We start from the raw sequence: 13,219 nt of genomic DNA on the forward strand, positions 1-13,219 counted from the left end.
AATGACCCGAAGGCAAACATTCAGCAGAAGAGCAGATCTATACTGTAAGTTCATAATGCGTCGCAGTGTGACGCGTTGTGAGCTTTCAGATCACTTGTTTGGTGTAGATGGAAAAAGGAATTAAGGAAATGACCAAGTATAGACTCCTTGGGGACCCTGTCAACTAAGTATATAGGGTTGAAGTGTTTACCCACTAAAACCATATATATTTTGTTCACTGTAGTCCCCAGGACTCTATACTAGGCCCCCTCCTGTTTTTGCTGTACTAGAAATATTAAAATAGGTGCTCACGACGCACCACAACATCAGGCCATTGCATTTGAACTACTTGTTGTATTAGTTTGGTTAGTGTTGTTTCTCTTACTAATGCTAGCTTTCCTGTCTCCAGTTCCATGTTAGGCAGTGTTTGGATCCAGAGTCAAATTTAACAAGTTAAACTCCTAGAACATTATTACATTGTAAATGACATCTAAAGACCTGAAGAAGAAGGCACTACACTGCAGTAATAAAGGGGTATTAAACTCAATTCTCCATTCTGCCCGACTGGAGGCTTTCCATGTTAGGCGAGGGAGGAGCTGTTATATCAGTTATAACTTAATATATTTTAAAAAGGCAACGTAATTATGAACTGATAATTACATGTAAGGATGTGAGGCATGGTACATTATTATTTACTATTTACATTATTATTCTAATAATCTCCATGGGGTCTAGCTGTATGCATACAGAATAGAACCAGATGGAACCAGATGATGTGCTGTGGTGACCCTGATGGGAATTTATTTTTATTAATGTCCTACTTCATACTACAGTGTCACACTAAAGTAGCAAAAATAGCCGATCTACAAGCTCACAAAGCGTTGGAATGCGAAGCGGTATGAGCTTGTAGAGTGTCTGTGGGTTTTATGAATATTGAACCAACAAAAGCTTGTGACTAAACCATAAGTACATTGGATGGATACAGGATAGGTGGACACTAGGGACATCTGGGCACCTCCATGTAAAATTGGCTATTTTGTCCAAAATGTTAAATTCAATATTTGAAAAATGGTCTTAAGTAATGTAAAGTATACATGATGGGAACATCATTATCAGACTTAATGTTATCATTCAACTTCTTGTTTGTGCCCCAAAACAAATGTATACAGGGTTTGTAGCAATTTGTAGCAATATTAGACCTTAATTGTGGAATGTTTAAGCATATTCTAATCATGTATACTTGAACTAGTTTCCGTCCAGTCTGACACCTCTGAGCAGGAGGAGGGGTAAACCCTGCATTCAGTGCACAATGTATCACAGTGTGGTTGCAGACTAAAGCAACCAGTGTTGGGCAAGTTACTTTATTTTAGTAATATTACTATTAATTATTACCTTCCTTTTAAAGTAATACATTTTTTTTTACATATTACTGTCTGAGCAACAGTAATATATTAATATTACATATTACTTTTTATTTACTTTTTTTTTAAAAAGCTAAAATTGAACAATTAAATAATCTAGATTTTGTATAATTATTATTAGCCAACAAATTATTTTTGGGACACAGAGATTTTTTTAATTAAAGTCCACAGAACAAGGACTGCATGAGCAGCATAGAATGCAAATGAAAGTGCTTGTAGATCTGCTATTAAATCTGCTATTAAATGTATGTGAAAGTCATAATAACACTGTGTGTGTGTGTGTGTGTGTGTGTGTGTGTGTGTGTGTGTGTGTGTGTGTGTGTGTGTGTGTGTGTGTGTGTGTGTGTGTGTGTGTGTGTGTGTAGGTTGTCAGGCTGCATGATCTCAGAGGAAGGCTGTTCTTATCTGGTCTCTGCTCTGAGGTCCAACTCTCATCTGAAAGTGTTGGATTTGAGCGTCAATCATCCCGGAGACATCAGGATCAAGGAGCTGTCTGCTCTACCACTGCAGACTCTCAGGTATGGAGAGAACCAGTGTGTTCTAGGTTTAGAGGGAATCATACTGTGATGCTGTAAAGTATTGTTTAATGCTGTAAAATCATTGCCCGGATTCACTAAGCAATGTACGACCATATTTTGATCGTACCGACATTTACGACAATTCCTACACTAGTAGTCAGACTCACTCACCCACTTTTTTGTGGGTGATTTGAGCGTGAGGTGCGCCCGTTCTCAAGTCAGCCCCGAGGCTGTCTTACCAGGGAGCAAAGCTGTGCGTATGTCGTTAGAATGCTTTATTCTTCATGCAGAATCTCTTTCAACAGTGCCAAACCTCAAATAAAATAGTATGTGGCCAACATTTGTCAACACATACACGTATATAAAAAAGAAAAAATATGTCAAACAATGTATTGCTTGTAGCCTATGCATAATATAGACATGATGCAGATTCCACCACTTTGTATTTATTTTCTAGGCTATCAGTTGCATTTAGAGCTGAATTATTAGGTCCCTCAGTGTGTTTGCCAGTGTCGGCCAAGCGGGCCATCTCAGCGAAAGTGTCACGTAATAATGAAGATAGGCTATGATGCCTTAATGTCACTGCGGAGGCTCAGACGCACCTCCAGTGTCCGTGCAGTATTAATTTATAATACTGTAGGCTACTGTATATTGATCACATGAACGCCACAGACAATAGTCTAATAAATCTTACCATCTGATGAGGAAACTATAGTGGTTGAAAGCTGTGTCCAGAAGATCCATTCCGACGTAGGACAGTGTTATATTAATCCAAAATTAACGATTTTAATCAATAAGTAATCAATAAGCTCTGGTCCATAATCGGATAGCAGCGTTCCACTTGTATGCTGGATTTCATCATCTTTTTACCTCGGTAAAGGTGATCAATGTTCAGCAGAAAAGGCTTATATAATATCTTTTCCATGTTTATAGTCTAAAGAAGTTTACAGCCCCACCACCAAATAATAGTCTCATTACACATGAGAGAATTACGGATCCCCGCTTCCAGACAGAGCAGAAGTACAAGTTAGCTGTCAAGGTGATGTGACGTCAACATCTGTTTTGTTTTAGACGAGAGACAATGTTGAACTTCTCTGCACCAGTGTTGCCAGATTTTGTGAGAGAAATAAGCAACCAGATCTAGGAAATCAAGCCCAAAAGAAGCAACTATGGTACTAGGCCATTATGAACACTTTAATTAAACATAATATATACTGTATATGTTGAAATATACTGTATACATTGAAAATAGCTGATCTACAAGCTGATCTGCAAGCTCTCAACGCTTCGCGATGCAAAGCGCTGTGAGCTTGTAGATCTGCTTTTTTTTTTTTAACTCTTGAAATAAAATGTGGAATATTTGGGGGAAAAATTAAACTTTCTCACAACACAAATCTGGTACAGGGCTCCTGCTGGCACAAACATTTTCAAATGGGGGTTATAGGGACAAATTAGCCTACATATTAATTTGGGGGTCCATGACAAGAAAATATTTGAGAACCACCGGTTAAAATAATTTAAAAATTGTGAAGCAAGCCCAAACAACTGCACCCCACAACTACCAATATTTACAAGCAACTTCACAGAATAATAAGCCCAAATTCGCTTATAATATGTAGATATGGCAACACTGTTCAGTACGGTGAAGTTGAAGTTGGATATTTCATTTCCTGTTGCCTTTTAAGGTGTGAAAAGGGGAGTGGAAGAATGCAAATTAACTTATTTTTAAGGCCTTAGTGGTGCTATAGTACCATGAGAAGCATGCATAGTCGAAATGACCTTGGATTAGGGTCCCTGTAAGAATCCTCAAGGTATTCCTACTGACTAGAGAGGAAATCCTATACAGAAAACGTGTTTTTTGATGACTCTTTTTGCCATTTTATCACCGGAGAGGTTTGCCTCCAAGATGTAACCCAAGTAGGTCATGTCCTCCTTTCTTGTGATAACATCCGCACATTTGAGGGATGTACACACCCCTTTGTGAATTCAGTCAGTTTTATCTTACAGAACATACAACTTCCTTTAGGAATTTTATTTACACCTATTTAGGACCAGCTTAGTGAATCCGGGCCATTATCAATCAATGTTTCTATTATTAAATAATAATATTCACTGCTGACTTTGTCTCACCTCCAACCCCAGGGTGGACCATTGTGGAGAGCACAGGCTGGATCGTATGATGAAGTGTAAGTATTCCGTTTCATTCCTGAAATCAAAGCAGCACACATCCAGATATTTACTTTACTTTATTTGTTTATTTGGTCTGGAGAATGCTCATTAATGAACGCTAAAACATGATGTGTGTATTGCGTACACAAGATTAAGTGTAAATATGCCGTTTTTAGTCAAAGCTAATTTCCATCCATAGTCCCCAAAACATACAAACATAACAATAGAAATACATAGATAACAAAGCGCTCAATTACCATCAGACGGAGGCCTGTTACAAACATTTAAGAAAGCCTAAGTACAATTTAGAATTTAGGCATTTAGCAGACACTCTTAATCCAGAGCGATTTACAGTAAGCAAGGACAACACAAGGTGATCAAATCCATAGAAATAATAATCTACTAATAAACTAATACATAAGTAAACCAAGAACGTATCATCAGTCTTACCGTATAATATGTCTATATAACATAATATCTAAGTTACATTTAGCCTTTGCATAAGCCGGCAAGTGCTACGGGCTAAGGTGGAGTCTCAAGAGGCGAGTCTTCAGATTACGGCGAAAGATTGGGAGTGAGTCTGCAGTTCTAATTGCAAAGGGGAGTTCATTCCATAGTTTGGACGTGTGGAGCGTTGTCCCGGATGTTTTAGCGAAGGTTCTGACAGCTTCCCTGTGTTAGCTGATCTAAGAGAGCGGGGGGGGGGGGGGGGGGGGATTGTAGGGTTGGATCAGGCGTTGTAGGGTTGAAGATATGGGGGTGCCATACCTTTGGTTGCTTTGTAGGCCAACATCAGTGTTTTGTACTCTGACGTGAATTATTTTGGCTGGTTGAAGACAAGGTGTGCTGCAGCATTCCGGATCATTTTGAGAGGCTTAATTGCACATGTCGGGAGGCCGGTAAGGAGAGAGTTACAACAGTCACATTTTGATATGACTGATGTCTGGATAAGGAGCTGGGCTGACTCCTGGGTGAGGAAGGGTCTGATCCTTCAAATCTTATAGAGTGTAAACCTACAGGATCGAGTGAACGCTGTGATGTGTGTGAATGAGAGCTGACTGTCCAGGACAACACCAAGGTTCATGGCTGTTGGAACTAAAGTCCCCAGGGCGTTGTCTATGGAAATAGTTAGATCCTGCGTGGGGCAGGACTTACCTGGGAAGAAGAGAAGCTCAGTGTTGTCTGGATTCAGCTTGAGGTGGAGAGAAGACCTCCACTGTGAGATATCAGCCAGACATGCAGTGATGCGCTCTTCCACCTGAGTGGCAGAGGGGGGAAGGATAGAAACAGTCATCGGCGTAGCAGTGATAAGATAGATTGTGAACAGAGATGACAGCGCCAAGAGATCTAGTGTACAGGGAGAAGAGGAGGGGACGGGGGGGGGGGGGGGGGGGGGGTATATGAAGCAGAGAGGGCAGCAGGGGTAGCAGTGTTATCTGGGGTAATGCCGGTTTCTGTCAGAGCAAGGAATTGCAGAGACTTGAGGGAGGCCTGGGCTGAAATTAATTCAGGTTTCTTCTTGGTTGCCGTGTGGCAGTTCCAGAGACCTCCCTCCGCAATGTGGTGACTGGGTGAACAAGTTGGATAGATGAGGTTGGAGGGGTTTCTGTGGAAAGTATTGTCTATGTCGACAAGAAAAGGACAGGATAGGGATGGTGGGAAAGCACATTGTACACGGATATAAGAAGAAGAAGATTGATACAAATCCTGGGAGGCAGCCTCCTTCTCTGGATGTCTCTGGATGTCTCTGGATGTGTCAGGGTGTGTCTGGATGTGTCTGGATTGGGCACCAGGCTATAGTGGTTGCTTAGTCAGCCTGTGTGATCTGCTCATTAAAGGGGGAGTAACACAATGAACTCTATTTTGTCACAATTTAATTGTGTAATAGTTTTCCAATTGTGAAAATATTTGCCAATGCAACTATACACTGAAAGGGTCTGTGTTGAGAGCTGTCAAAAGAAGGATGTGCCTATTGGCCACGATTCCGAAAATCCCTCCCACCGCCTCGGAAAGGGCGGAGCCAAAACAACGTGTCACACAATTATACTATTTTACACTCTTTATAATAAAGTAATAACTTTTTTAATTAACATGACAGCTATACACTTGCAATTTTGGGGGGAATGGACCCATGGAATGGATCTGGGAACCCATCGTCAAATAAAAAGGAAAAACAGCGCCCTCTACTGTTTTTCACTTATTCATTTGACTCTAGGGGGAGCTGTACGGAGGACCCGTGATCAAGGAAACCAGGGGTTTGGTCTGCCTTCAGCCCTCCACTTCCGGTGGTGCGCCTATGTTTTCATTCCCACTAACAATATTTCTCCACGGAACACTAACACCACTTCTCCCAAAGAACATGCTTTGTTTTATAAGCCCACTTGTTTTTATGATGGAAAAGCAAGTTAAAATGTTACTAACTTTCCGTGGTTTTGTCGGCTCCGAGGATGCTATTGTTAAATGAGTTTCAGTTTGTTTCCAGTGGGGAACGAGCCACACACATGTAAATCCCGCCCACTACATTTGATTGGGTAAACCTCGGCCTGCTTCCTGATCTGATGGCACACCCACTTGTAGCCAATAATGTGCATGGGTTCTTAACACGGCTACCGACAGATTCAAGCACAGCGATGGATCTGTTCTTGAGAGATTAGGCTGAACCAAACAATGACACTACATTACATTAATAGGTAGACTAGTATTTTTTTATGGAATTAAGAGATAGCGATTATTTATATTATTATTGAAGATTGTGAAACCTGGGCAACTACGTACTTGCATTAATTAATGAATAACCCTTTTATCAGTGAGTGTGAGTGATCACTAGTCTGGTCTGCCGCTCGGGGTCTGTCACCGGGAACAGAGGGAGGAATAATAATGGATTTGATTTATAATGCTCTTTACATTTGTACAAATCTCAAAGTGCTACAACAGGCAATTGCATAAAATAAAAGTAAAAGTACTCATTATGCAGAATGTTCCATTACACAAGTTTTTAAATGTATAAAATGTATTTTTAAAAAAATTGAAAATAGAACATCTACATACATGCTCACAATGCGCCTCACGACGCATTGTGAGCTTGTAGATCTGCTATTTTCAAATGGCCGAAATGTATATAGGGCTGAAGTGGTTAATGTATGTTTTGTAATAATAACCAAAATCTACAAAGTAACTAAAGTTTTCAATTGTAGTGGAGTAAATTAAGTACAATATTTGCCTCTGAGATGTAGTGGAGTAGACGTAAAAGTATTGAAGATTGGAAATACTCCAGTAAAGTAAAAAATAACTCAAAATTGAACTTAAAGGACAACTTTGTTTTTTTACAACCAAGGTTTGTATTTTAGTTTGTAATTAAAGTAAATAAAAGATGAGTGTTATTTTTCATTTACTGCTTTCTATAGTTTTAGTAATTTTCGCAATCTTTTTAACACATTGGGTGCCAGAGGTTTTCTAAAGGAGTCTATAGCTGGTGCCAGCATTTTTAAGCTTTCTGACTAATCTTTCATGGACCACAGAATATGCTGTGCTATCACTATGTAAACACCAAATATCTCAAAAGAAAGATCAGAATCTCTACTTTAACCAGGGGAAAGAAGTGAGTTGATAGCATGTTCCGTTTCTGAGATATTGGCCGTTGAATAAAATTGATTTCACCAAAAAACAGCACTATTTATTTAGAATTAGAGTTATGGCCATTTTAGTAAAACTTTTTCTTTTTTTTCAAACATTATTTGAAAAATGATTTGACATTTATGTTTGCCTTCAGTGACAGTAGTCATCTCAATAGTAGTTACTTTAGAGAAAAGGAAAAAAAAAACGCTTTTCGTTTTCACTCCTATGGGTAATAACAATAGAATAATGATAGAAAGCATAAAGGCTTACTGTCACTCCAATCTCTTTGAAGTGCTTCTTAGTTCAGCTTATTTCAAAGTTATCAAAATAATAAATCAAAGTTAGTTCACAGTGTGTGTGTGTGTGTGTGTGTGTGTGTGTGTGTGTGTGTGTGTGTGTGTGTGTGTGTGTGTGTGTGTGTGTGTGTCTCTCTCTCTCAATACATTAGTTCACAGTCTCTCTCTCTCTCTCCCCCCATTACACATTAGTATTACTCGAATGTAGTTGGAGGTTCAAAGTTGTACTTCACAGTATATTCTATACAAGAGGAAAACTTTGGTTTCCTACAGACACAGGCAGCATAGGTAATAACAGTAGAATAACCAGTAAGACTCCCTAATCGGGAGATAAGCGACCGTAGGTCACATGTATACAGAAGAGGGCTGTAACGGCGATTGGTTCCTAGTTGTGTGGGCAATGGATAGTTTTGTTTGGTGGTCTAAATGTGGGGTGCCCCCGAGTTACGGCATTTTATGTGAGCTGCAGTGGCAGGGGGTCCTCCACTGGGGGCGCCACCACTTTTGCATCCGTTCTGGAGCACCAGGAGTGGGTGGTCCCCGGGAATGCCCCGTGAGCAGCCCCGTTGGGGTGGTCATTTGGTAATTTGTCCACATGTGCTCATTTTTTACACTTGGGGGTCCCCGAGGCAGCTGGGGGTCCCTGGAGGGTGTAGTTTGGCAGGTAAGGAGTGTGTGTGCAAAATGTGGCATGGATCGGGGCAATGGGTGCGGAGATATGAGCAGGGCAAAAGTGTGACGTGTGTGACGGAGTGACGGACGGACACCTGGAGCAGCTTTCTGTAGTAAGTGCGACCTACGGTCGCAATGATAGAAAACATAAAGGCTTGTTGTCACTCCAATCTCTTTGAAATGCATCTTAGTTCAGCTTATTTCAAAGTTAGTTCACAGTGTGTGTCTCTCTCCCTCCCTCTCTCTCTCAACACATTAGTTCACAGTGTGTGTGTGTGTGTGTGTGTGTGTCTCTCTCTCTCTCTCTCTCAACACATTAGTTCACAGTGTGTGTGTGTGTCTCTCTCTCTCTCTCTCTCAACACATTAGTTCACAGTGTGTGTGTGTGTGTGTGTGTCTCTCTCTCTCTCTCTCTCAATACATTACTCCAATGTAGTTGGAGGTTCAAAGTTGTACTTCACAGTATATTCTATACAAGAGGAAAACTTTGGTTTCCTACAGACACAGGCAGCATAGGTAATAACAGTAGAATAATGATAGAAAACAATAAAGGCTCGTTGTAACTCCAATCTCTTTGAAGTGCATCTTAGTTCAGCTTATATCAAAGTTAGTTCACTGTGTGTGTGTGTGTGTGCGTCTGTCTCTCTCTCTCTCTCTCTCTCTCTCAATACATTAGTTCACAGTGTGTGTCTCTCTCGCTCTCTCTCTCTCTCAATACATTACTCCAATGTAGTTGGAGGTTCAAAGTATATATTCTATACAAGAGGAAAACTTTGGTTTCCTACAGACACAGGCAGCATAGGTAATAACAGTAGAATAATGATAGAAAACATTTCAAAGGTTCAAGGTTGTACTTTATTGTGTACAGGTTGGATTCCAACCACACACAACAGCAGCATATGTAACAACAATAGGCTTGTTTTCACTCCAAGTGCAAAAGTAAAAAATAGAAAAATAGAGGTTCACGGTTGTAATTCACAGTATAAAATAAATACAAACAATAACAGGGTCTGTAACCACATGAACGCTAGGCATCCCTATTCTGGGGGCGAACAGGTACAATACAACAATTACAATCACAAAACAATAAGGAGGGGGGGACCAAACAGGAGTTTCACTCCAATGTCTTTCAAATAATTATTACCTTTTAGTTATGTAGTCCTTCTTTGAGTGGTACAGTGTTGTGCATCTGATTTTACACAAGGGGACCAAACAGGACTTGCACATGTACCTTGTGTCTACTCTCTTGCCATCTCTTCTTCTGCAAACCCGGCATGCCCTACCTGGGCTCTTTTTTGTGGTTCGGGGGACTGGGATCAGTTCATGTTCAGCCACCTTCTGATTCAGCCTGCTCTTAGGGTCCTTGCGTGGTGCTCTTGTCCGCGGGTTGTGTACAGGTGGGTTAGCAGGTGGGGCAATGTGTGGTGCGCTGCGTCTTGCCCTCCCCCGCGGGTTATGAACAGGTGGTTCAACAGGTGGGACAATGTGTTCCTCCCCAACCCCCACTTCCTCAACCCTCCCATCAGGGTGTCCGAAGGTGGCCCACGATTTCACCACACTGAGGATGAAGGACTTCAGGGTTGGACAGCTGGGCAGAGGATTGTTGGCCTTGTACAGGACAAAGGCGTTGAACAGGCCAATTTGGAATAGATAGGCAACAAACTTTTTTGGCCACTTGGTGGTCTTCCTCACAAACAGGTAGTATGCTAGGTTTTGGTCCATTTTGTCAACACCATTCATGTGCTTGTTGTAGTCAATAATGCATGATGGCTTCTGTACTGGAACCTGCTGGGCGGGGCGTTTATCTGTGGCCTTCTGCCACACAGGAACTGTTATCATCTCATCAGGGTGGTGTGTGGAGATCATCTTGACGATTCTCTTGTCTCTCCATGCCAACACCATCACATCGCCTGTGTGACGCACTACTGTTGACCCAATTCCCAGCTTAGAATTGGTCACGTCCCTGATGACTGGTGGCTCCCCTCTGTTCGTTCGCAGGGTCCCGCACACATGGGTCTGGAGACTAAGGAGGTGGTAAGACAGCTTCACTGAGTTGTAGTAGTTGTCCATCCACAATCTAAAACCGTAACCTTTTAGGTCACCCAGCAGAAAGGTCACGGTTTCCAGCAGGGGGACCTTCTCGCCACAGAATGGCTTCATGGCATACAGGTACCCTGTGGCCGAATCACACAATATGTATGATTTAATGCCATATTTTATGGGCTTTGCTGGGTTGTATGTCTTCCAAGAGAGACGCCCACGCCAACACAACATTCCCTCATCTAGGCTAATGTTCTTGCCTGGCTGGAACATTTCCTTGAAATTGGAGAGTATGGTGTCCAGGACTATGCGGACTTTGCACAGCGGGTCAACATTGTTGTGAAGGGTCTCATTGTCCACGAAATGGAGACTACTCAGGATCAGTTGGAACCGGTTCCTGGACATGCACTTGTGGAAGTAGGGTGTTGTTAGTGCCTCATCCGTTGACCAATAGTCTTCAAGCTTTGGCTTCTGGATAATTCCGGTGAGGAAGAACAGCCCCAGAAAGTTTTTCAGTTCCCCAACTGTCAGCTTCTTCCATGCACGATCTCTGGCATACTTCAGCTCGCTCTGTACGCGGCGTTTTGCATACAGGTTGGTTTGCTCAACAATGTGAGCAAGCAGCTCATCTGTGATGAGCAGCTCCAGGAAGTCAACTGGTTGGTCAGTAAGTAGTTCAGCAGCCCTGCCCCTAGGACCCGGATTCCCAGCAGTGAATGGGATGTCCTTCGGGTGCCACTCTGGCCAGTCTGCTGACTCAGACCACTCATACTCTGGAGCTGTACGAGGCCTCCCACCACCTGGAAATTAGAAATGCATAAGTTACCATAAAATCAGGAGTCATCGCCATGCTGGCTTGTGGTGGACATTTGACAAAATTCTATTTTTGCCATGGACATACAATATAGACAAACACATAAAGAGCTAGCCCTAAATTACTATTACAGGTCTGTAACTCTGAGTGTGTACAAATGGAACCAAATGGACCCGTAGGGTCCATTTGGTTCCATTTGTACACACTCAAGTTATGGGGGTCCTTGAAAATAAAATGTTCAATACATAGTGTCATAGCAAATCAGTGTCATACATATTCTGAAGAAAACCTGGAGACTGACATTCAGTAATTAGGTGTTATGATCAAAAAAAGAACATTATAATGGTGTGTAAAAACAAAAAAACAAACACTTGTGTACGGACATATTGATGACCCCTGCATAAATTACATATTTTGTCATTTGTGTGGTAAAAGAGAGCTCAGTGTGACAACAGACAAAGTTCTTACCTCGTTTACGGCTGACAGGTGGTACTCCAGGTGTGTCCTCCTCCTCCTCCTCCTCGTCCTCCTCCTCCTCCTCCTCCTCCTGCTCCCCCTGCTCCCCCTGCTCCCCCTGCTCCTCCTGCTGCTCCCCCCTCGACTGCGTGTCTGTGATCACAGTAAAATATGAAATAGTTTGGTAAATATGATTTACACAAAATGAAATAAATTATTTTCACCCCTGTGGACGATTGTACAATCCTTCTGCCAGGAGCACAGGTAATCAGAACATAGCTATACTGTCATGTTACAAGGACAAGCTGTACTATAAACAATAGCCATCAGACCTAGGAGAGACATATTGGCTCTACGTCATGTAAACTAAAATGTATCATAGTACACAAAGATGACTAGAATAAGATAAACATAATGTACTGATAACAAGGTTACATATAAGCAATCATGATAACATAATATGATTTCGTCCACACCTTAGAATGAATAATTTGTATTCCTGTTGTAATGTCTTTACTTACCACGCTGATGATACACAGACGCCCCAACAGACGCCCCAACAGCATCTTCCAGCTCCTCCTCCGTGTCGGAGCCTAAGATAAAATATACTTGGTCAATATAAGTACATCATATCTATTTAGGCATAAACAATCTTACTATGACATGCCTGACCTGAGAACATATGCATTTTGATTAGCTAACTAAGTGTCCTTATTGGAAGTCCCTCTGGATAAGACTGTTTATGCCTAAATACATTTGATGTACTGTATTCTATGATCCTATAGTTTACTGAGACACTACACTGTCTCTCTGTATGCTATGATCCTATAGTTTACTGAGACACTAGTGTCTCAGTAAACTATAGGATCATAGAATACAGAGACAGTGTAGTTTCTCAGTAAACTATAGGATCATAGAATACAGAGACAGTGTAGTGTCTCAGTATGCTATAGGATCATAGAATGTGTAGTGTAGTACATCAAATCTATTTAGCCATAAACACTCTTATCCAGAGGGATGACAGATGCATATGTTCTTAGGTCAAGGCACCCCATAGTAAGATTACATCAAAGGAAGAAGAGGATCAAAGCTGTATTGTTTTTTTTTGTTTAGACAATTTGACCTTCTAGCTCTTTGAAGCTAGTTAGAAGGGGGGCTCGCTCACCCCCCCAAAAAAAGCAGAATAGGCCATTTTGTTTACATGAACTTGTGACCGGGGAACAGGTTCAAAGGTGTTGT

At 41.5% G+C, this 13,219-nt stretch overlaps 1 protein-coding gene across 1 annotated transcript in view; it reads left to right on the forward strand.

The window, feature by feature from the left end:
- The window catches only part of LOC311041257 (protein NLRC3-like), a 151,664-nt gene that overhangs the window by 130,613 nt on the left and 7,832 nt on the right, over positions 1–13,219 (forward strand). The window contains exons 12-13 of the mRNA XM_084086160.1: positions 1,766–1,918; positions 4,061–4,104. Of these exons, the coding sequence (XP_083942286.1) occupies positions 1,766–1,918; positions 4,061–4,104 (197 nt within the window). The remainder of the gene's footprint in view (positions 1–1,765; positions 1,919–4,060; positions 4,105–13,219) is intronic.

The sequence above is a fragment of the Gymnoscopelus microlampas genome (genome assembly GCF_963454915.1).
Source record: "Gymnoscopelus microlampas genome assembly, contig: SCAFFOLD_38, whole genome shotgun sequence".
Classification (NCBI taxonomy): Eukaryota; Metazoa; Chordata; class Actinopteri; order Myctophiformes; family Myctophidae; genus Gymnoscopelus; species Gymnoscopelus microlampas.